Below are 24,476 nucleotides of genomic sequence, written 5' to 3' on the forward strand. Positions count from 1 at the left end.
GGAAAAAAAAAACTTCTCTCTTTTCCATTTTAGAATTTTCCTTTTTTTTTTTTTTTTTTTTTTTTTGTGGTACACTTACATAAGTAGCATCTATATATAAGCCTTTCACAATAAGCAGTAACTCAATCGTATGATCAATTAAAAAAAAAAACTAAACAATTTCCTTTTGTAGAGTTTATATTTTGGTTATTTTTTTCTTTTCTCTCTTCCTACCAAAAACTGGATGACGGAACTCTTCAGTCTTTGGTCTTTTTTTGAAGAACAGTTTTGTTTCCAGGGATTTCATAGTTCATTTTATTTATTGTTCCTGTTTTTTTTTTTGTTTTGTTTTTTTTGTTTTTTTTTATTGTGGATATTTTAAATGTTCTCCAGTTCCAGAGTTAAATGCTCATTAGATTTTAAAGTTTATTGATTTTTGAGAATATGTTCTTGCATTTGTAGGCATTATTTTACTTGAAAATGGTCTCAAAGCAACAATGTTGTCATTTATCACAGTAACTTCTGGGACAGTTTATTATTTTGGAATATTTGTTATTGTGACAGACCTTTAAATTAAGAGGTAAAGTTGTCTGGGTTTCATCTGTCCTTAAATGTTATTTATTATTTTTCTTTAAAATCTGATCTAAAAGGTCCTCGGCTTGTTTTGGTTTAGGTTTTTTTTTCTAGTGTTTTTCTTCCACAGGACTGAAACACAAACTAAATTTTCTTCATGAATACAATCATGAGGAAAATGCAAGATCATTCCCATTTCTGCTTGAAACTGTTTTTTTAGTAAATTCGAATCAACATGCAGCAATGAAAAGCTCTGTTGGTTAATACATGTCAACAATAAAAAGTTTTCAGTTTTGATGCATTTAATGAACAGGAAAAAAATCTGATTTTTATGTATTTGACATGTCAGAACTGCTTGGAATAAATGATCGACTGGTATATCAACAGGATCAATATTTAGAAGGTGCGATTTAACTTTTTCTGCAGGATCCTAAAATGCTTTAAACTTGACGAACTTCTTCTTTTCATCCATTTTTAACTATGTAAAGGCTAGGTCTTGCCCATCCTTTAGTTGTGCATTCTTCAGTCTGGATTGATTTTCCTCCTGTAGATCCTGAACCTTCGCGTGAGAGAGCTGGAGCAGCAGCGCCACCGTGAGGCGGAGCTGGAGAAGCAGAGGCAGGCGGAGGGCAGGGAGAGGCTGCGGAGCCTCAACAGCATCCAGGAAGAGATCCTGCAGCTCAACCAGCTGCTGGAGCCGTCCGCCCAGGCCAACGCTCACCTCCCGGCAGCCAGCCTCGCCTCACACAGCCTCCGTGGCAACCAGCTGTGCTCCCAGGTGTCGGAGGTGGTGAGAAAGACGGCAGAGGTCGGTCCAACCTCAGATGTGGGTTTCTGTTTCCTATGGTTCTGTTAAGTAACCGGGCGTCTTTCCGTTTCTGTCCAGGGAGAGTTTCCCAGCGTGGAGGACATGGCCGTGGCGGAGCGAGCGCTCTGCGAGATGAGGTCGGTGATCCGGCAGATGGAGGAGGAGGCGGCCAGGGTTCAGGAGAAGAAGAAGAAGGATCAGGAGCAGGAAGAAGAGCGCAGGAAGCAGGAGGCTCTGCAGGCGCAGCAGGAGGCGCAGAAGAAGGCGGAGCAGGCAGCCAAAGAGAAGGAGCTGAGAAAAGGTGATTCAGAAACTCATTTTTTAGCTTCAAAACAGTGAATCATAGGTAAAATGATGCTTTTAAATCTGTAGAGATGGTTTAGAAACTGCAGGCAAAAATATGGACAGGCGTAGAACCTGTAATCTTATTAATAGAGCTGAAACGCTCTAATATTATTTCTTTATCAAAAGCGACACTATTTATAATCCAAATCACAAATCTAACTGAAGAACAAAAGAGAGAAAATGTCATTAAAATTGAGGCTGAAACGATTAATCAAATTAATCACAATTAATTGATTGCTTTATATCATCGTTTAGAAATACTATTTCTTCTCTTCTAAAAAACTAGCACTGCTTATAATCCAAGACACAAATATAATTGAAGAAAAAAGTAAAATGTAATTAAAACTGAAGCTGAAATGATTAAACGACTGAATCAATTATTGATATTAAATTTCTAATATTTTTTTCTCTGCCAAAAAGTGGCAGAGAAATGTTTATGATCCAAATCACAAATATAACAGAAGAAAAAAGTGAAGAAAAGGAAAAATGTGCAACATTAAAACCAGGGATGAAATGATTAATCATGATTAATCGATTGTTGTTACAGTCAATCAATCTAGCAAATGATTAATTGTTAAACATGGCCATTTGCAGAAAGAAAAACTCACTGGAGCAACAATTGAGACAAAACTTTACAGAGTTTTGTATATCTGTGTGCTTATTTGTATCTTTTAATGTATTTCAAATATTCTGTAAAGAAAGGCTTAAGTGGTTAAATGACAAATTTGGATAAAGGTGGCAATTTTTAAAATTTCATCATCAATAATTGTTTACTGAAGTAATAATTAGTAGCAGATCTGTTTATTAATCATGTCTGGTCCAACAGGGCTGCAGAACAACGCAGAAGAGAGCACCATGAAGTGGTACAAGGAGCTGCAGAACTCGGCCGCTCAGTGCGCTCAGTCCTTCGAACAACTCAACTCTCCCAAAGACGCTCAGGTGGCTCCACGCCGGCAAACTCCAGAATTATTTCATTATTAATTTATTTTTAATGTCTGTATGTGATTCCCTTCCTCCTGGCTCAGACGAAGAAGCTCAAGCTGGAGCTGCAGAAAGCCGCCACCATCCCCGTCAGCCAGATCTCCACCAACTCTGGGTCGCAGCTCCGGGAGATCTTCGACAGGATCGACAAGCTGCTGTCTGGACGGGCCGTGGTGTCCGGCGGGAAGTCCGTCTCCGCCTCCCAGCATCCTCAGGGCCTGGAGTTTGTCGCCTACAAGCTGGCGGAGAAGTTCGTGGTGAGTCTGTCTGCAGGTAGCAGGAGGAACGGCAGAGTGACTGTTCCAACAATTAAAACATTCTGGTGTGAGTTTTCATCACGTTTTCCAGATCTTGAATTGAATTTCTATTTTTATTTAATCATTACATTTTAACACTAATTTGTGTCTCCTGAGTTAAATACTGACTGAGCTGCAAATTGTGGTTTTATCACATTAAGTATTCATGTACCGGTAATACAACAAAACAGGAATAGATTTTGTTGCTGAATAGAAAAATAAACGGTGAAAATAATAAAAAAAAGTGAAAAACCTAATTTCTCATGCACACGGAGATGTTCATTCAGTGAATAAATGTTCAGTGCGTTAACTCACGACAGCCTTCATAATCAACTGCTTATTGGCATTATGTTGTTTTTGTTAGTTTTTCTCCGTTATGTCCTCCTCGTCACTTTTCTTTCGTCGCCTTCATAGCGAATCCGTAATTGTTTTTAATGATAAGTTGAAGCTGCTTCGTCATGCAGCTCAGCTGAATGTTTCACCTTTAAGGTGAGACTTAAGGAGCGTATCGAGGGTTTATATCTCAAAACAGAGCCGCATAAAGTGTTTTTGTTTTTCATCCTACGGTCCCGTTCGGACCGTTACTCCTTCCCGTCCTGTAACGGACCCGCCGCCATCTTAGGCGATGCCGTTGATAGTTTGTGTTCATCGCTTCAGCATGACACGCGGCGCCCTCTGCTGGGTGGCGGTCAAACTACAACACTTAAAGAAGATCTAAGCGAACTTTATTAATTGATTGGAACAATTTTTTTGTCTACTAAACCAATTAATAGACAATCCCTAATGTTAATAGATATTTAATTTCAAATGACCAAACAGTCCTGACTCGTCCTCTGACTCCTGATCTTTTTCCTGAGTAGAAACAAGGTGAGGAAGAGGTGGCGTCCCACCATGAAGCCGCCTTTCCCATCGGTGTGGTGGCCTCAGGCATCTGGGAGCTGCACCCCCAGGTGGGCGACCTCATCCTGGCTCACCTGCATAAGAAGTGCCCATATTCGGTCCCACACTACCCCCCGATGAAGGATGGCACGCCTGTGGAAGAATACCAGAAGTAAGTGGTTCAGAAAAGAAATGGGCGCATTTTGCATATTTTTTATTTATCCACTTAAGCATTTTTCTTGATCTTAAATGAAAATGTTTATATTTTTCATGTAGTTTTAGGTTAATTACTGCTCTGATTTTGTTGTTCTGCCAGCAAAAGTCCATTTTTAGGCTGTATAATCAATTATTAAGTTAATTGACGATTATTTCAATAATTGATTAATCATGATTAATTCCATTAATTGTTTCAGCCCTAGTATTAATGGCATATTTTCTTCTTTTATTCAATTTTATTTGTGATGTGGATATAAGCAGTGCTGGTTTTTGATAAAGAACTAATTTTACAAATATAATTTATAACCAATTACGTGAATAATTGATTAATCATGATTAATTCCATTAATTGTTTCAGCCCTAGCTTTAATAACGTATATTTTCCTTCCCTTTGTTTCTTCAATCATATTTGTGATTTAAGTTATGAGTCACTTTTTGGTAGAGAAGAAACATTAGAAATATAATTTCAAATCGATGAGAATAATCGATTAATTCGATTAATCATTTCAGCTCTAGCTCAGACCTGCTTTTGACTGGGGTAAATTTTGGATCAGATGTAATAACAGTGATTCCCACTCCGACAGGATTCTGGGTTACCGTGTGGATGACTGTGGGGTCGAAGGTCAGGACAGTTTTCTGAAGCGGATGTCTGGGATGATCCGTCTCTACGCCGCTGTGATCCAGCTGAGGTGGCCCTACGGCTCCAAGCAGGGGGTAAACATGCTGCCACTTCCTGTTTGTGTCCCGTCAGGGCTCATGCTGATCGGTTCTGATCGTTTCTGTCGACCCTCAGTCTGTTCCTCACGGGCTGAACCACGGCTGGCGCTGGCTGGCCCAGATGCTCAACATGGAGCCTCTAGCTGACATCACAGCTACGCTGCTGTTCGACTTCCTGGAGGTGAGTCCAAACTGGAGCTGAGGTTCTGGATCTGGTTCCTGAGGTTCTGAGTTTGGTTCCTGATGTTCTGGATGTCATCTGGTCACCCAAACCATTTTTATTTATGTTCTAACCTTTAGAAAAACCGTAAAGAAAGTCATTTAATCCGTCTGTCTGTCCGTAAAGCCAGACTCCTGTTCAAATATCTGCTATAAATTTTCCATGAACTTTTATAATAAAATATTCGGCTCATTTAAGTTCCTAAATATTTGGGATCTGAATTTTAACCAACTGTGAAAGCCTCTTCTGATTTGATTCTTCTTCCAGGTTTGCGGAAACGCCTTGATGAAGCAGTACCAGGGTCAGTTCTGGAAGCTCATCCTGCTGCTGAAAGACGAGTATTTCCCCAGGTACAAACTGAGGCTGCGGTTCAGAAATACACCCTCCATCCATCCTATCAACCGTCTGTCAAACATCCATCCATTCTTATGTGTCTAAATCTGCTGCGTCTCCAGGATCGAAGCGGTGACCAGCAGTGGAGAAATGGGCTCCGTCATCAGGCTGAAGCAGTTCCTCGAGGTTCGTTTCCCTCTCAACTCTGTGACTTTAACGAACATTGTGATAATTAGAGTCAAAGGTTTCAGGAACATTGTTCAAAACTAAAAACACAGGAAAGTTTATTTGATATATGGAGAGTCATCCATCCTAATATCCAGATTAGAGCTGCAACTAATTTTTATTTTAGTGATAGATTAATCTAATGATTATTTTTTACAACTGATTGGATAAAAAACGGTTCACTAAAATTTTTTTTTTCATTTAATTATTTTCATGCAATATTAGAAATGCATTAAAAATTCAAATATTTCAATTACTTATTTTAGATATTTAAATCAATGCTCAGAAAATAGATTAATGAGCTTAAAGTTTGGAACAGGTTGGCAACAAAAGGCTTAGAAAATGTCTTCAGTAGCTGAATTTTATGGGATAATTTTCTCTCCCACTCAGACCTCATTGAAGAGCCGACAGATCAGCCCGCCCAAAGGCCAGCTGAGCGCCACCTTCTGGAGGTCCTGATGAACGACGCTCTCATGGACTTTTAGTTTTTGAGTTTTAGATTTGAGAATCCTGGATTTTCCTCAGACGAACCTAAAAAAAACGAGGATTTCTCTGTGCCGTTTGCGCTGCCCTGCTGTTGAATCGTGTCCCTGGAGACCGGAAAACGTCTGTATCATCGTTTATTTTTATGTTCTCTTCTTTATTTTTATTTTCTCCAGACACACTTCCAGGACACGATGAATTTGGACATTTAAACACTAACACAGCGTCCCGCAAACAGCTCTGGTCCAGTCTTAAGTGCACTGATTTATTTTATAATTTTTTATTTATGTGCAGCATCATATCAAGATTTAAATCTCTAATTAGTATTTTTATTGTTAACCTGATGTTAGTTCTTTCCATCATTTCAGCCTCTTTAATCACTGTTCAAATCAAATATGAAGTGTTTTTGTGAAATTTGAACGTATTTATTATGTTATAAATCCACTGTGTGGAAACTGAGATGCTGTTTTATCGCAGAAATACTTTTATCCTGGAAAATGAAACGGAAATCTGGCTTTTTGTTTTTCTGTAAGTGAAAAAACTGAAGCCAATTGTGTTTATGTATAATTTGTCCTGAATGTCTGATTACAAATCAGTGCCTGAATGAACGTAATCTACAGGAACCAGAACATGAGCTGCAGTTTTTCTTTTGAAATACATTTTTTTTCAGCTGTAAATGTCACAGTAATTTCTTTTCATTGGGAGCTAAAAGGTATGAGGGCAACACTTTAGACATCCTTGATCTTGAAAGGAAAAAGTCAAAGATCCTCCTTTCTGCAAATCCTGTTATTAAAACAAAGCATCAGTAAATTTTGATGGAAACATCAAGATAATAGGTGAAATAAAATCTCAATGCTCAAGTTTGTTTTCTTTTATTTTACATTTCCTTCCCCACAGAGTTGTTACAAGTAATCAACAGCCAACAGTTTGATACATTCCAGTCTGATGGGTGTTTTTATAGCAGACATAAATACAGAGAACCTTATTTTATGGTTCCTGCACAGAAACTAAAAAAATTAACCGTTTTTTTGTCCTTCCTGAAGAAGCAGCAGAAAAAATCTGTAAAGCCTCAAAATTAATGCAAACTTAAAACTGAAAGCTTGTGCAAACGTGACGAAAAGAATGACCAATCTATTTTAGCGATTTACATAAAAAACTGATTTCCATTATTTTAGATTCCCATCATTGTTTGGAAGTGTTAAAATTACTTCATTTTGAACAAATGAAACATGTAATTTGTTCAATTTGTGTTAAAGTAAATCAAAAAGAAATAAATATTCATCTTTTGTCCTTTAGCTGGACTGAAGATCTTTAAATTGACATTATGAGCCTTAAATCTCCAGGTGTGGGCAGATGGAGTTCTCCCTTTCCACCAGTAGATGTCACTAGTAACCTCGTAAAAACCTGGCGCAAACAGAGCAGACGAGGTTTTTTTGTCACTAATGCTGAAATCAAAGTATTGTTAAACTCGTCCGTTTCACAGCGAGGCGGACTCATCCTGAGGCGTTTGAGATTCCTACAAAACAACGAAGGCCATTTTCCAGGTGCGGGTTTTGTCCATTTGGAGGCTCGGAGTTTAAGATCGACCCTCATGGTTGAGCGTGGCTCTCTCCATGCGCATGTACCAGGGTTTGACTTTGGTGTTCGCCATCATGTCGTCAAACGCCTGAAGTCCTTCCATCACTCTGAGGACTCCGAACACCGCCTACAGGTAGGGAATCAACCATAGACATGATATAATTATATTATATTATTATAATATTATATTATGTCTATGGAATCAACGGATTAGTTCGTTTCCAAGAGCCTTTGTATGGCAAGTCACGTAAGACATATATCGCCATTTTTATCGCGCATCAGGCTAAACTGTAACGCAAAAAAACATCGTAAGATACGGCGAAAACCATTCAAAACGCGGCTTTTTAAATCTTTTTGAGGCTAACTTCTGAACTCCGAAAATTACGGCGTTTAGTCTGGTCCTTGAACACTGCCACGCTCCTGAACGTCATCACACGTACGTGAGTATGTACAGCGTTGAATGACCGGAATAAATGCTGTAATTTTCGGCGCTCAGGTAGTCTACGACGGCGTAATAAGCGGGGTTTTGAATGCATTTTCGCCATATTTTACTACATTCCAAGCCAGCGGATTTTTGCCTCCAAGCCCCGGGTCTGTTCTCCAAAAACAAGCCGGCGTTTCCTCACCAGGTCCGCCAGGTTCGGTTGATCGCCACCCATGAACTTCTTGTTCTTGCCGATGGCCGCCATCCAGTCATTAACGGCCTTGTAGAGATCCTGCCTGACGTCGTCCTGCAGGTTGTGTCTGTAGGATCAATGAAGGGAAATAATCATCATAATCTAATAAAAAACGTCAGGAATTAATAAATTCAGAAAATTAGTAGAAACGTACCTATTCTTTAGTCTCTTTGAGATGACGAACATAGCAGCAGCGCCTACGTATTTGGCAAAGAAGCCTTCCACGGTACCGAACTTGCCCTCACGAACGATGTAGTCGAAAGACGCCAAGGCTTCGCCGGTAGTTCGGTAAACGTTTGGCGATATGAGATGTACAAGCCAATCATCGGCCCACTGTCGCCACTTCATCTCCTCTCTGAAAAACACAACAAATCTCTAAACGCATAGCCATAAACCAAGATTACGAGTCAAAATCTATGTAAACATAAAGAAAGGACTCATTTGCTGTCTTCATAAAGAAATGTAAGACCTGTATCACGACAGAAACAAGAAAATACTGCAATAGTGGCAAGTTTTTTTGTTTGTTTGTTGTTTTTTTTGCACAAAATGCACTTATTTATATGGATTAGCAACAGAAGTAACCCAGTGGCATCAAGTGGTAATAAATCTACACTTTCCCATGATAGACGAAAAAAGCTAGCTTTCTGAGTTTGAACAGTTGAAGATTTGCTGAAATAAAATTCTGAAAGTTGGAGATAAATCTCATAAATTTTGTAGGAACAGGAGTTTGAAAAGTCAAAATGTTGCTAGAAAATGATAAAAAAAACTTTTCTAAGTTGTTTCTAAAAAATTTCTCAGATTAATCTAAAAATTTCTGTTTTTTCTAGCCAATTTTTGACTTTTCAAACTCATGAATTTCCTTTTTTTTTTCTAGAAAATTTCAGGGATTATTTTGGCAGAGCTGTATTCTGTCTTTAATGACTAATGCAACCTCATAAATTTCTGCCTCAGCAGCATCATCTGGTCAAAAAGAGCCGTCAGGAAGAGCGGAGCTCCTCGTGGTTTCATGTTTGGACTCACTTCTGCATCCCCTTTGCAGGATAAACGGCAGCGGTTTGGGCCTCGCTCAGCATCAGCCAGTACTTGTTGTTGTACTCCGTCACCTCCTTTCCCCGGTCGTTCACAGACTTCATCTCTGGGTAGCAGTGAATTACGTCCGACAAGCTCTTCTCCCTGGATCAGGATCAAGGTCAGACATCTTAGGACTTGGTTTCTGGGCTGGTTTTATTCTTCATTTTAATCTCATTGGCATTTTTCATGATTTCCAAAGGTAAAAGCTTAATATTGACACACACACACAAACAAATTTAATCCCTTAATGATCAAAAAAGTGATATCTCAGAACCCTCCAGTCAGGAATTAAACCACAGATTCCATTGGAGAAGAAAAACTCTTGTATTCATAAAAAAAAGTTTTAGAAATACAATTAAATAATAAACAAATGCAGCATGCTGTACTTTTTAAACAAGTTTACAATAAAATATGTATGTTCATTATTTAAACAATTTTAAAATTAATTTCAACGTACTTGTTGATCATTAGCGTCCTGAGGGAGCTGATGATGACAGATGAGTCATTCAGTTGCTGCAGAAACAAGACAACATGGTTGTAAGATCAATACTTTGAGTAGAGCAGCACAAAATATTCAATCATGTGTGAAAATGATTGGTTAGGAATATTGAAAAACAACTGCAGGCCTGAGACATTAACAAATTTTGCTGGATTATACATTTTCCAATTTATGTTTGCAATAAACGATATTTCTGTTTTAAGAGTATTTTCAAAAATGTTGATTTTATATATTTTGTTTATATTTTCCTCTATCATCAACAAAATCACTGCACTTAAAATACCGTAAGGACTACACTGAACTCTTTTCTTTTTCATACATTTTGTTTTGCTTGTGTATATTTTCACTTAATCTTAACATCTGTGTTTGATTTGTTCATATCACAATTAAGAAAATAAAAAATAAAAAACTAACTGGAAAATATATTAAATATCCAAAATAAACCCCAACAACCACAATGGAAATAGAAACCACTTATAACTGAAACCAGAATAAGAATATTAACCATCAGAGCTCATTTTAATTTATCAACTTGATTAATCAATTACTTGATTTTTGCGATTAATTCATCTTCTGAATATTTCAATATTTTCTTCAGGCAGATGGATGGACACCAAAAGACCTTAAAGCTCATGGACAGGCTTTTGCAGCTGAGATGATAAAACTAAAGGTGAAGGAAGAGCCAGAAAATCATATTTAATTTTAATTGATCAGCATTGAAATCCTCAGGAATATTATCAGCTGAATATTTTAATGATATTGTGGAGCTTTGACACCAGACCAGAGGGATATTCATCGTTTCTCTCACCAGCTCGCCGCCCACCATCAGGATGGGCACCTTTCTGTACGCAGACCACTTGATCTCCTTCCTCATCACCGGGTTCACCTCCACGATGTCGTACGGCAGCCCGTAGTAGTCCAGAAAGGCTCGCACTTTGCTGCAGAACGGGCAGGTCTTGTACTGGTATAGAGTCATCTTCAGTCCGTCTCCTGAGACCTGCAGCGAAGCAACGAGAGGTAAAGCAGCCGAGGCTTCTGGTCCCATCACAAAAACCTAAAAACATTCACAAAACTCTGATAAAAACCTCCAGTTCTCCTTATGTGTTGTTCTATCTGGCTGGACAATAAATCAATAACAATAAGGATGATAGAATATTCTATAATTTCACTTATCCAGAACCGCACGGCATTCTGGGAGATGTAGCCTATGCCTGTCATGATAACAAATTTTTCTGCACGATAAATTGTCCCAGAAGTTATTGCGATAAATAATAATATTGATGTTTTGAGACCATTTTCACATAACATAATGGTAAAAGCATAGTAATGCAGGAACATATTCTTAAGGTTCAGAAAACTTTAAGTTCTTATGAATGTTTAACACTGGAACTGGAAGACATTTTCAATATCAAAAATATTTAAAATGATAAAGTAAACAAAAAGACTGTTTACAAAAAGTAAACATTGCTTTGAGACTAACGCACCAGACGGAAGACTTTTGTCATCTGCCTTTTAGTAGAAAGAGAGAAAAGAGAAAAACAATAGCTCATGCAAATGGAAATGACTGAGCTTGTTTTAAATTATGCTGCGAATAATTGATTTACTGCAACAGGTCTAAATAGGTCTAGAATACAAATTTATCATGTGACATCACAATTCCAGAAACTTTGAAGCTGATGGCCATCTTGGTAGGTATCCATAACTTACTGTTGATATAGAGTTGTTATGACAAGCCACAAGCTTAAAAATAGATCTTGCCTTGTTTCTATCTAATTTATAGACAATAGAAGTACATTACAAATATTAATCAACCGCAATTTTTGAGTATTCTTCTTTTTGTTGGTCTTGAAGTCTTGGTTTTTCTATGCTTTGCACTGCGTTTGCCTACCAAGATGGCGGCTCAGTGGCACGGATCACGTCCGGTTCAGACTTGTGGGAACTATGTGTGTTCCTGCATTTTAGAAAATAAAAAAATATATATATATATATATATATATATATATATATATATATATATATTTAAAAAGGAACTTAATTATTTGTTTTTCTGCATATTTATATAATTTGACAGTCTAATATGAGTTTAAGAGATTAAATTAACAATCTGCATAATGTGTCAATTTATTTTATCCTATTAATCACCAAAAATAATATATTATTAAAGTAATTGTTGTCTGATATTAAAAAAGATCAAATAAAAATCTGCGTGCCTTTTTTCATCCTATTAATTGTTAGAATAATTGTTAGATTAATCGATAACTAATCATTAGATTCAGCTCTAGTCATGAGTCTGTCATATACAACTACAGTCTTCAGTCAGAGGACTCTTCAGATTCGTTGCATGACTGACTGCTACAGGAGAGCCTTCCTGAATGTAGCATCACCATCCACAATTATTCTTTGGAGATATTTTGATATTTAATTCTCCTTTGGGATAATTAAAGTATTTTTTTTATTTATTTGAATTCTGCTTGGAAATAAATCCAACAGAACCACTGATTGGAGCAGGACAGCTGTAGTTGTACTGTTCATGATGATAAACACTGAGAGCTGCAGCTCAGTTCGACCTCTGGCGACCCCATCGTGTGGTCCGGAACCGACCCCAGAACCCGGGTCCGGACTCACCTTCTTGTCCTCCTCAGCCAGGTGCTGCTGCACGGACAGCTTCAGGGTTTGGTAGAGACCCAGACCTCCTCCGAGCAGAAAGGCGCAGCCCAGTACCCTGCCTCTTCCTGCCCGAACCGAGGACACCAGTCTGGACCGGAGCCCCGGCCCGCCGGTGCTCAACCCTCTTCTGAAGCCGTGAGCGCCAGCATTCCCCAGCAAGAATGACACGGTACCGGTCCGAGCCGCGGCTGGAGTTTCTAGAAAAGACCGTGCGACCTTACAGAGGGTTCTGGAGCAGGCGGCTGCCATGTTGACTTTACGTAAAGCCCCACAATGCACCGGGACGGAGGAGACAAAGGGGTGTGCTGCCCTGAGTTATGTCTGTCAGGATGAACCGAAGGCAGGGACGTTAACGCCTGTGGTTCTCAAACTGTGGTTCATGTAACTTCGGTAGCACCTGTGCTGCCTTTAGTGCACAGATGTCAAACTCCAGTCCTGGAGGGCCACTGCCCTGCAACGTTTAGAAAAACCTAGAATAAAGTCGAAATAATACGAGAATAAAGTCTATTACAAGACTTTAGTCTTATAATATTACAAAGGTATTCTTGTAATGTTGACTTTATTCTTGAAATATTATGGCTTTATTATTTGTATTTATTTATTTATAGTAATTTTATAGTATTATAATTTATATATATATATATATATATATATATATATATATATATATATATATATATATATATATCCTTATATTTTTGTCTCATTTTAAAATATTAAAGATATTGTGATCAACTAGGTATTTGAGTATCTTTTTGTTGTTGTTGTACCAAATACCGTTTTACTCTTTGAGTAAGAGTACAACTGTAAAACTGTACTGAAGTAGTTTTTGACTACTCAGCTGAGATGGGCAGAATTCGCAAAAATTGTACTCAACAGGCACTACTTCAGCATATTTTTATTCAAGTAAAAGTAAAAAGTAGCCGTCCAAGAAATTACTCAAGTAACTGTAAAAATGTACTTTGTAAAAAGTCTACTCAAGTACTGAGTAATTGATCAAATGATCAATTATTTAATATTTAAAAATTACATTATCCAAAATATAAAGTTAAGTGGAAATTTTGGTGTTTTAATGACCAAAATGACAATAACAAAAAATAAAATCAAGCAAAAGAAAATTTTTCCAGATCAGTTTCTTTTAATTAAAAAAACTTACGAAACTTTAACAAATACTGCAGGTATGTGTCTGTGTGAATTTATGGTTAAAACACGTTTGTTCTTCATTCAGTACAATCCAGAAATTTTCCTTCATTATAAAATTACTCAAGTAAAGAAGTACTGCGTAGCAAAATACTCCTAAGAGTACAATTAAAAAAAAAGTTACCCAGGTAACTGTAATTGAGTAAATGTAACTAGTTACTACCAAACTCTGACTGTGAACGAAATAGTTCGCCAAGTTTCTCATTCGGAACGCTCACGTCGTGATGCGTTCAAGAGCGTCGTAGATCGCAGCCAGTCGTCGGACCGCAGCAGCAGCATCGGCAGAAGCAGCAGCATCCTCCATTAAAGTGTTACTTCTCGGATCCCAGCATCTCCTTTCCCTTTTCTTGGACAACACCGCTCCCCTTATTAGGATGTTGGTACGCGGCGGGGGGTTGTTTGGGAGAGCTGAGGCCAGAGGACGCCGCCTCCGCGTATTTTTTCTGGCGTGACTGGAAGGCAGCGGAGCGACAATGGATCTGGTTCCGAGGAGACAAATCAAATTCTGATTTTTCTCTGGGATTAGCTGGCTAACGCTAGCTCGGCTAGCCACCCCCTTAGCTCGGTGGCCGTTATCTCCTCTTCCTCCTCTGACCGCTGTGCTGTTTTCCTCCGTGATAAAAAAAGAACTCCTTAATGCTTTTTTTATTGACGTGAAGACATGTTGGAGTCATTCCTGCCAAGGAGAAACCATCCTAGCGGTTTTCTATCCGCCCAGCGGCGACGCTAGTTAGCCGTGTGCATCAATAACCTTCATTTCCCCCTCCCACTCGTTTTTTAAAACCCTTTTTTATTTTTCCTCTGGTGTATCCGTGAAGATGCTGGCAGAGATGGAGTGTGTCTGACGGGGAAGCCGCTCCATGAAGGTCATGATACTGAGAGAATGATCATGCTGGAAAAACAGGTAAGAAACCAGCGGAGCATCAAGTCAGCGGGTTCATATTTAAATACACACCTGGGCTCATTTGCATATTTCCACAGATGCGCTATTAAAGCCATCAGCGTGATCTGATTTTTTCAGGCTGTTTTCACGGTGAAAACAGCCTGATGGCTGAAAACAGCCTGCTGAGAAAATTCCTGCTGTGAATTTTCTTAGCAGGATTTGTGTCCCTTCTCATGTGTGGTCATAATATCTATGAAATAATGAGGGAAAGCAAGTGTATTTCTGCTTTATTGGGAAATAAAGAAAAAGAGGTGAAGAAAATTGAATTAATGCATAAACATAACTATCAAGTAAGTAAAAATATGAAACGAATAGTTGTAGATGTTGATGGCTGTTGGCAGAGAGGATCTCCTGTAGCAGTCTGTGTTACAGTGAATCTGAAAAAGTCTCTGAATGAAGACAGTTTTTTTTTGGAAAGCAGTCTTATGAAGAGGATTTTCAAGATAAATGTATACTTACAGATAAAATAGCGGTTCTTTATATATATTTTAATGATTTAAACTCAAGTTAAATGATAAATTTTGCTAAAAGAGAATGAATAGTTTTTTTTTTATGTGGGACGGCAAATTATGTAAAATTTTAAAAACATAGAGTCCAGCCTAATTAAAACAGATCTAAAAGCATATCACTGATATTTTTAGTTGTATTATTTGCTGAAATTCAATGTAAAATGTTGCAGGAAACAGAAAAGAAACTGTTAAAAGCATGTATTTCTTATATTTATATTTAAAATATTAGCTGGTTCTGTTGGACTATTAGAAACTCATTCCTCTAGTTTCTAATCTTCTGACAATAAAACCGTGCACTACTTTTTCTGTGTCTTGTTTCAACAGGAAACCCTTAATTTCAGCAATATTTTTAGCCAAACTAAATTAATTTAATAAAAAGCATTTCCAGATAAAATTCGATGCTCATAACATGTTGGGGGAAATTTGTAGCCAATCAGGAGATTAAATGTTGCAGAAAATGTATTCTTAGACTTGTTATGTTGTATTTCTGTGTCTTTTCTTGATAATCTGCAAATGTTTCCACTCAGACAGAACTTTAGGGGCAGTTTAATTGATTATTTCTGGTGGTTTATAGAAGGAAATGTCCTTCAGCCGGTGCAGCTCATAATCTTTTTACAGGTTTGTTTTGTTTGAGACGACTGCTTCCTGTTTTTCCCGCAGCAGCTTCAGCCTTCAGATACATCTTTACTCTGTTCTTCTTAAATTAAACAAATGTTGTAAAAGTCTTAAAAAGATTGTTGTTGTGGTGGTTTTATCTTCAGGGAAACATTTTGTTAATTAATCTGCTAGTTGTTATGCAAGAACGTGAACTATCCTGGTGTCTGTGAACGTTGATAACGCCGTGCTAATAAGACTAAGTAATGTGAGCTGGAGAACAGAACCATCGCCGTGGTGTGTTTGTGTCTGCGTGGGAGTTGGATCTGGGATATTTTGGGGTGTTTGCTTTCCCAATGCATGCTGGGATATGTAAATAAGATTTTAAATAATGACAAAATAAGTTGGAAAAACTAAAGCAGAATTCTTAGTTTGCTTCTTTTTATTAATAAAAAATGAAAAATCTTTCAGTTTTCATATATTCTCCTTATGTAAACAACAAACTCCTATAAATAGTGATAATTATTCATTTTTAAAGCTAATTGTTGTTGGCCTTTTGTGTGATCTGAGTAATAAATGAATGAAAATAAATCCTAAAACTATAATTCTAACTGTAAACATTCAATATCAAACTACACAGTCACACTCTGAATGTATACGAGTCTGTACGAGTTGATTGTGCTTAAAACAACTCAGTCTGGAAAAATGCAGAGTTTATTTTTCCACAACTGATCAAGTTTAGGAAAAGAAAACAGCTTGTGGAAAAATTAGGGATGCAATGATATAAAAATTTGGGCCGATATCAGTTGTTAATGTTTCTGTTACAAATGATTATTTACTGACATTTCTTTTTCCTACACCAAGAAAAAAAAACAACTAAAGAACAATTGCTAAATATAGCTGAGTTGAAACGATTAATCATGATTTATTTGAAAGACTCTTCTATTAATTTAGCAATCGATTAATCGTAATCTGGAATATTCAGAATCAAAAAAGGACATTTGCTGAAAGAAGAACAAGGTCTGTCACGATAACAAATTTTACTGGATGATAAATTGTCCCAGAACTTATTGCGATAAACAAAAATATTGTTATTTTTAGATAATTTTCAGGTAATATATTGATAATACAAGTACGCCCTCTCAAAAATCAATAAACTTTCATTTTGTAAAGAACACTTAACACTGAAACTGGAAGATATTTTGAATAAACAAAAAATGGAAATAAAATCCACATGAAATCATAAATGAAATAGATTATGAAGTTTGCAAATAAGATTTCCTTGGAAAAATATTAATCATCAGAAATTATTAATCAATTTATTAGTCATTGGAACAGGCTTAAGAACAAAGCACTCAAAGCAGGAACTAAACCAAAACTGGACAAACAATAAATACATTTTGGATTGAAGATAAAAAAGCATAAAAACTCATTAAGTGTCAGTTTTAATATCACCTGGTGCAAAATCTGTAAAATATTATCTCCCATTAAGTATCTTTTGCTATCAAATTGTTAATCAGTTAATCCAAAATATAATAAACAGGTCAGCCCCACATAAATATTTCTTATCAGCTACAGATTCTTCCATTGCTACAAATAATCAACCACTCGCCAAGGAATGCCACATTTTAGGCAATAACATGTTTATGTTCTTATTTTTAGAAAGGAACTGAATTATTTGTTTTCATCTTTTGTTGTGTTTCTAATATTTTATTTTTAAAAAGACTTATGTGTTTAAATGAAAAATCTGAAGAATGCAACATTTTTTTGTTCGATTAATCATCAGAATAATCGATTAATCGCCAGAATAATCAAATAATTGATTACTAAAATAATAACTTCTCACAGGTATTGATATTTATTTAGCACACATGCTAGTTATTTAACATTTAGCATTGTTTATGTTGTAGTTTTGTGACTGTACTGCTCTGGGACTACAAATGGAAGCAGCTTAAACTGCCAATCTGGTGCAAAACATCTTTTTTTAATGTGTTTGTTTTAAATGAGCTGAACAGCTCATAAAAAATAATTCAACTTAATTATAATTTTCTGCATTTCTTTTTCAAATTAAACTGTAAAATTGTAGGTTCTTAAGTTATTCTACCATTGTTATTAAATTTGAATTATATTTCTTTTTGTAAGGTTTTCACCTGTGAGAAACGAAGTTCAATAAAAATGCAATTTTAGCTCGGATTTCCTGTGAATGAACCAAAAATTGTGGATAATTTTGTGAATGTGTTAAATCCAGATGAGTTCTGCATTACTTCCTCCTGAAGAAGCTTCAGTCTCTGAGGAATCGAGTAAACGCAGTGAAACTGGGTCAAAGGTCATCGCTGAGGCGCTGCAGCATTAAACGCTGCTGCTGTTGATGTTTGTCTCCTGGTGAAATCTGGAGAAATCTGTCTTTTTTCCAGGCGGTGTGGGATTTGGAGATAAAAACGTGTTTGTTTCTTTTTCTGTGTTTAACCTTTGACCCAAGGCGAGCGGATCGGAACTTATTGTCTGATGGAATGTGACAAGAATCCGCCGTTTTTTGGTTTTTTCCCCCTCTGTTTTTTATTCCTGAGGGTTTTTTTTCCATTTGCTTTTGTTTGATACATTAGTGCATAGGAGAGGCTTTTCTTTGAAATGTGTTGCTTGCAGAAGCACTTTGAGTTCGAACAGAGAGCAGCGTTTTTACCCTGAGTCATTTAAATTCTCCTTATTCAGGTTCAGCTTGGCTTAATGTTTGGTTTTATGTTTCTGTATTCAGACAAATGTCTATGAGGCATGGTTGAAAAAAAATGTTTTACTTTAGATGTGCTTTCTATAACGAAACATCCATTAATACGTGTTTTGTGCTAATAGAGACAGATTTTCCATCTGTCTGTCCGTCTGGCCAAACTGAAGTTTGTAAAGATTAAAAGGTGAAGTCTGAGTTTCTGCTGAAGTTTTAATTATGTTTTTTAAAAGTGTAATTCTCTCTCTCTCTCTCTCTCTCTCTCTCTCTCTCTCTCTCTCTTTCTCTCTCTTCTGCTCGTTTCTTTGAGTTTTGTTGCTGTAGCCTTCAGCCTCCACAAGGGGGCGTCTGCACCACTCTCTTCCTCTGTTTATGTGCCTCGCCCATAATTGTTGTCTGAGCTTCATTTATATATCCATTTTTACCCCAGAGGTGCTGCAGCAATGAAGGCCGAGTTTTTGCTTTTGCTTTAATAATTTGGGTAGAAAATTAAAAAAAGAGCTTTAATTTTCAGATATTTATAAATAAATTTGAAGCACAACTGAGAATGTTGATTTATTTATCATAGCACATAAAACAGATCAGTATTTATTGTAATTGCTGATTCGTTGCATTTCCTGCATCAGGTTTGTGACCCATCAGACTTTTGCATGGTTCGTCTGTGTTTTCGTGGCTTTTTCTGCAGCTTCTTTCAGTTGTTGCTTGTTGGAGAGGATTAGTTCCTCCAGTCTCTTTCTGTAGATTCTGGATTCATTTTGCTGCAGTCTTAGTTTCTGTCATCTTCAGAGGAAGATTAATCAGCCATGCAAGCCCAAACCATCTTTAATATGAGCAGATTGTTTCTTTAGCATTTCTGTTGCTTTCCTAATGGTTTGTTTTTGTCTCTTTAGTCCATAAAACATCACTGCAGATATTTTTGGGTGGTTTTAATACAGCAATTAAAAGCAGATTTTATGCACAAATGTGTACTTTAGAGTATATATATCAATGAATATATGTGATCCTGTTTAAAGGGAAAGATGATCAGTTTCTGTTGCATCTGACTTTTTTTTTGAAGTAGCCATGTTTGGTCTGCTTTAATCAACCTTTAGTTCGTTTGCATAGAAAGTTTGGTTCGTTTGGGAAGGTGTGAATGTGTAACCAAACTCTGGTCCACCTACAAACCAAGGTCTTGGTTCAGTTGAAGTGAACTTTGACACGTTTCAAATTCATAATATGAACACCAAGCGGCTCAGAAGATGCTCCAAAAACAGGAGGTGAACCACATCAAATCAGTAACAATATATATTGTCATAGTCAAGTTATCAATATCAATAGATAATACATGTGATACAATACTCAATATATAGAACCAGAACCGCACAACATTCTGGATTAAAGTGTTTGCCACTTAATGAAACTGAGGTTAAACCAGAATAAACGTTCTGCTACGAGACATTTCAGTTAAAATCAGGTCCAGCCAGGAGACGTGCTTACGTTCGGGTCGACCCGTTGAGTACCTGCGCCGCCCGTCCTGTCATTGTGACGGCCACAGGAAGCGGACCTGCAGGTCTGTTCCTGGCTTCCTGTCCAAGCTGCTTGGTTTCTGCAGAGAAGAGGGAGCGATCTCACGTAGGCCAGCGAAGAGCCGGCTTTGGCTCTCTGTTTCCATGACAGCCGCTCTCTCGCAGCATTCAGCCGTGGGACGGCCTCTGCATCTGAAAGCAGTTCCCAGCGGTGTTTCAGAGCCTCTCGTTCTCTTCCTTCAGCTGCTTCGCTTCTTCTTCTGCTTCTTTCTCCGCCGTCCCTGTGTGCATTTTTTCTTTCCTAAAGCAGAAGTATTTCATCTCATCTCGACGCAGTACTTTTAAATCTACGTGTCGAGCATCATTTGCATCTGAAGGAGGGCAGAGATCAGCCTTTGTTGCGTTTGTAAATTCTTTAAGACTGTGAGGTTGAACTCTGAGCGAGAACACACTTTAATTATTCACACCAGCCGTCCTGTAACGATTCAGATATTAACTCAGAAACAGAGAGAAGACGTGCTTTTTTTTCTTATTTTGTTGTGCATTTATCTACAACTTGGATGCATTCGTGTGATTACAAAAACCTCGACTGTGTTGATGCAGAAACAGATTGACGCATCTGATGGGTAAGATTAAACCTCAGAGGCTTCCAGTAACAAGTCAGAGAGAAAACATCGACCTGCACTTCCTTTCCATCATCGTTCAGTCATTTGGGTTAAAAGCAGTCTGACCTAGATAAGTCGTATTTGAGTTAAAATATCAGCTGCTCAGGCCTACAGGTTCAAAACTGAAAGAAAATATCCCCAAAAATTCTCAGCAGTGGGGAAATCCTCAGCTAAAGAAAACACCTGCAAGACACCAGCTGCGTTTCCAATACAAATGTCAGCAAAATACAATTTTTCAATTTCATTGTTTCCATTAAGCAAGAAGCACCATAAGATCACTAAAAAACATTTAAAAACATGCCGCACCTTCATCCGCCAATTATTTCCTGTTGTCTTCTTAAGTAGCTGCATTTCCATTCACCAGGTAATTGTGCAATTTTATATTTTGAAAATAAATTCACTTAATGGAAACACTCCAAAGGTTTTGGCAATAGAACAAGGTGTTTTGTTTTTTTTTGGTTGTATATTTTTCAAAACTTCAATAGAAACACTTTTTTCGCATCATGAGTCATGTGATTAACAACTGAATGTTACTACTGGTAAGAACGACAAAGAAGATGAGAGGAAGTAGAAATAGAATTGTCTTTTTTAATGACTTGTCACCTGAACAAACTTATTCACGTGTGATTTTGATTGTGTTTCTTATTTAATTGAAACACTGCAATTGCAAAATTTTGCTTTTTCGACTTTAGTGGAATATTGACCAAGTTTTGCTCACATTTGTAATAGAAATGGAGCTAATAATGTTGAAAAAACACAATATTGCAAAATTTTTACTTTTGAAAGACGAACAAATTTCCACATATTTTTTCTAGAAAATTTCTAAAATTTGTCAGCGGAAATTTACTCCTCCATTTTTTTCCCATCTAAATTGTCCTAATACGACGTCATATTTATAAATACTGAGAAATGTTTATTAAAACTAAAAATCCAATAGATCATCCTCATTGGTTCGGGTTTGTCTTCTGAGACGACAAAGAATCAGAATCGGCTTTATTTGCTAAATTTGTGCACAAACAAGGACGTTTTACTTTGGTTACACTTCGCTCCCATTAAAGACAAAAGATAAATGAAACTTTTTTTTGTAAATATGTATACATACTGTGTTTTAGCAAAGAGGAATACAAGGTTGGATCAGTACAAATATAAAACTTCTTAACTTAGTTCTGCTGCATTATTTGTTTTTACACAGAAGCCCAAACTATTACATCTGTTTTAGACTAACTGCGTTAGTCATGGATGTGGTGACAGAAATCACAAATTACTTCATCAATTAAGAAACTATGATATAATAACACCGCTGTTTGCCTTCAGATTCGACAGATTCACACCAATGTTGCTTATGCTGAAGCGTGACTTCTGCATCTTTAAAGTGACAGCGGGCCATTTTTCCATCTTCAGGATGTCGGTACCTTGGTTTCAGTACTTTCACATAGACTGCTTGTGTAACTTTAGCAGTGTAACTGTGAGAAAAGCGATGAAAGACTGGAAATCATCCATTTGTTTTAGCTCTGACAGCTGCTGCAGCTGCTTTATTGGAACCAGAACATGGCAGATTGTTCCGGTATTCTGGTTCCAGTGTGCTCTGTAACCCATCATCTCTCTTTCATAAAACATTAAAAACACTGAATAATACTCATGTGTGACAGGTAGGGATGCAAGCAACTATTATACCTAAGATTAATTGTCAATTAATGGTTTATTAAGTTAAGATGAACTAATGACGTCTGCTCAGACCTTCTTTCAGTGTTATAGTTTGGCCGCCATCCAGCAGAGGGCGCCGCTGGTCATACTGAATCAAGATTTCCAAAAATAAAATATTCAAAAACCAAAAATTTTATTAGCCGATAAAATCGATGTATCGCCAAAACCACCTTTCCGTCCTTCATCCCACGTTTCCCTCGTTTCACAGTGTACTTTTTAATTGCAACTTCTGGCTCCACATACAAGGAGAAACGTTTCATCTGGGAGAAATTTATGGGGAAAAAAATCAGTGAATGCATTGATGCCGTGCAGGAACATCACAGCTTTGAGAGCTGAGCAGCAGTTGGACTTTTAAAAGATTTATTAGCACTCCAGAAAACATGAAGCCGGCTTGTTTTATAGCAGCATTTTCAGACTTTTCTCTACTCTTTCCGACGTCATAGAGAAAACAAATTGAAGCCTGATTAAACTGGTACGGATATCACATTTCCTAGAGGCGGATGTTCATCTTTAGTGGGGCTCACACAGCAGCTTCTCTGTTGATTAAATCGCAGCAGAGTAATGAAGCAGAAACGAATTCCTCTGTGTACCTGCTGCAGTTCAGTCTGCGCGTTTTCTGTTTTTTTCCCCCTTCCTGGTGGGAGTGTGACTGCGGTCGCGGCTGACTGTTTCTGAGCTACAACCTCCAGAAGACGGAAAGACCAGAGAGCAGCTGCTGGCGACGGAGGTAGAGGGGAGGGAGGGCGATGAGGGGAGCTCTCGCTTGTTGTGAAGAAAAAGAAAGACGTGGAGGTGTTCCTCTGCTTTCTCTCAGTCGGATTCAACCAGCTTTGGGGACTCCCTCTTCCTCCTTTTTCTCCTTTTCCGTCTTTTAATAATTATCCCTATTTTTCCACCAGTGCATGTTTGTTGCACGCAGTCGAGCGGCGGCTGCAAGGTGCGTCGACCGTGCAGCATGGAAACCAGATCCCTGTTCAGCCTGCACAGAGCGCTCGCTCAGCCCGTCAAGATGTGCATGTTTGATTTCCCCGTCACCATCCTGGACGACCTGGTGAGCTCCGACGCCGCTTCGCACCGAGACGCCTGCCTGTCTGTAAGCAGGCGTTACATTTTTAATGTCTGCTCGCGTTATTATTATTTATTCTTTTGCATCTGTGTGTGCGCTTTTGATGCTTCACGACTGAACGTAAGAGTGCATGTGCCAAGCTGTCGCGGCGTAAACAAAGTCTGATAAATGTATGTTGTTTTTCTTGTGCTGGTTTTTTGCATAAAACAAGCAGCAGGATGATATCTGCAGAGAAAATGTGGTCGCTGCTGTACGCATGTGTGGTTTATAGTTTATCACGTAAAAGGGCTCTAAATCTGCAGTTATGCATCGTCAACAGTACACCCAGTGTCGAGCGATTCGACTACGAGTTTGAGTCACGGATTGATGTTTGATTTAGAAATGATTTTTCTATTCAAAACTATGTGACTGAGAAGAGGAAAAAAATTGTGTAAACAAACGGAACATTTATGCAAAACAGTTTCATACTGTATAAAATTCCATCAATTTATATTTCTGCATGAAATTCTGTAACTTATATTACCAGAATTAGGTTAGCTTGGTCGCCTGGCTTTTTCTTAAATAAAAAAAAAAAGAAATCAAAGACTTGTTCAAAAGCAGAGTAGCAGAGTGGACACATGACGCCATATCCAGAATACTCTCAAATGGGAGCGGCAAAGGCTACAACTTGAATGCATTTTAAAATCGATTTTAGAGCATTTTGAATCATTCAGGATTCCCAGGACTAGGAATTGCTCTCATGTGACGTCACACTTCCGTGAACTGACAGAAATCTTGTTGCTATGGGGTTGCTATGACAACAATAAACAAACCACAAGCTAGGAACTAGCTCTCGCCTCGTTCCTATCTAACTTAGGGTGCATTCACACTGCAGCCTGAAGTGACTCAACTCCGATTTTTTTTATGTAATGCGACCTTTATCCGATCTTTTCATGGCAGTGTGAACAGCACAGCTGGGATTCTTTTTTGAATGCTACCCATATCCGATACATATCTGATTCAAATGCGACCTAACTTCCAGGTT

The 24,476-nt window shown here is 37.7% G+C and overlaps 3 protein-coding genes and 1 long non-coding RNA gene across 5 annotated transcripts in view; 2 read left to right on the forward strand and 2 right to left on the reverse strand.

The window, feature by feature from the left end:
* The window catches only part of gle1 (GLE1 RNA export mediator), a 12,532-nt gene extending 5,419 nt beyond the window's left edge, over positions 1-7,113 (forward strand). The window contains exons 6-15 of the mRNA XM_015046405.1: positions 1,103-1,360; positions 1,439-1,661; positions 2,532-2,644; positions 2,731-2,943; positions 3,843-4,033; positions 4,662-4,791; positions 4,871-4,975; positions 5,282-5,364; positions 5,470-5,533; positions 5,963-7,113. Of these exons, the coding sequence (XP_014901891.1) occupies positions 1,103-1,360; positions 1,439-1,661; positions 2,532-2,644; positions 2,731-2,943; positions 3,843-4,033; positions 4,662-4,791; positions 4,871-4,975; positions 5,282-5,364; positions 5,470-5,533; positions 5,963-6,031 (1,449 nt within the window). The 3' untranslated portion in view covers positions 6,032-7,113. The remainder of the gene's footprint in view (positions 1-1,102; positions 1,361-1,438; positions 1,662-2,531; positions 2,645-2,730; positions 2,944-3,842; positions 4,034-4,661; positions 4,792-4,870; positions 4,976-5,281; positions 5,365-5,469; positions 5,534-5,962) is intronic.
* A 425-nt stretch (positions 7,114-7,538) lies between these two features.
* On the reverse strand, positions 7,539-12,868 carry ptgesl (prostaglandin E synthase 2-like). Its single transcript, XM_015046406.1, has 7 exons — positions 12,506-12,868; positions 10,689-10,877; positions 9,839-9,894; positions 9,331-9,483; positions 8,465-8,665; positions 8,260-8,377; positions 7,539-7,760 (listed from the first exon to the last, which is right to left on the reverse strand). Exons 1-7 carry the CDS (start codon positions 12,794-12,796, stop codon positions 7,632-7,634), a joined length of 1,137 nt encoding a protein of 378 aa, XP_014901892.1. The 5' UTR covers positions 12,797-12,868; the 3' UTR covers positions 7,539-7,631.
* A 775-nt stretch (positions 12,869-13,643) lies between these two features.
* The window catches only part of LOC106955954 (ral guanine nucleotide dissociation stimulator), a 59,696-nt gene continuing 48,863 nt past the window's right edge, over positions 13,644-24,476 (forward strand). The window contains exon 1 of one of the 2 annotated variants that reach the window (XM_015046413.1): positions 13,644-14,651. In XM_015046413.1, the coding sequence (XP_014901899.1) occupies positions 14,631-14,651 (21 nt within the window). In that variant the 5' untranslated portion in view covers positions 13,644-14,630. Of the gene's footprint in view, positions 14,652-22,746; positions 23,438-24,476 lie in introns of those variants that run through there. The other variant, XM_015046412.1, reaches the window with a different exon arrangement.
* LOC106955956 (uncharacterized) overlaps positions 24,356-24,476 on the reverse strand; it is a 2,585-nt gene continuing 2,464 nt past the window's right edge. The window contains exon 2 of the long non-coding RNA XR_001426687.1: positions 24,356-24,462. This is a non-coding gene — a long non-coding RNA (uncharacterized LOC106955956). The remainder of the gene's footprint in view (positions 24,463-24,476) is intronic.

The sequence above is a fragment of the Poecilia latipinna genome, unplaced genomic scaffold, assembly GCF_001443285.1.
Source record: "Poecilia latipinna isolate Pla-1442-1.1 unplaced genomic scaffold, P_latipinna-1.0 Scaffold779, whole genome shotgun sequence".
NCBI lineage: Eukaryota > Metazoa > Chordata > Actinopteri > Cyprinodontiformes > Poeciliidae > Poecilia > Poecilia latipinna.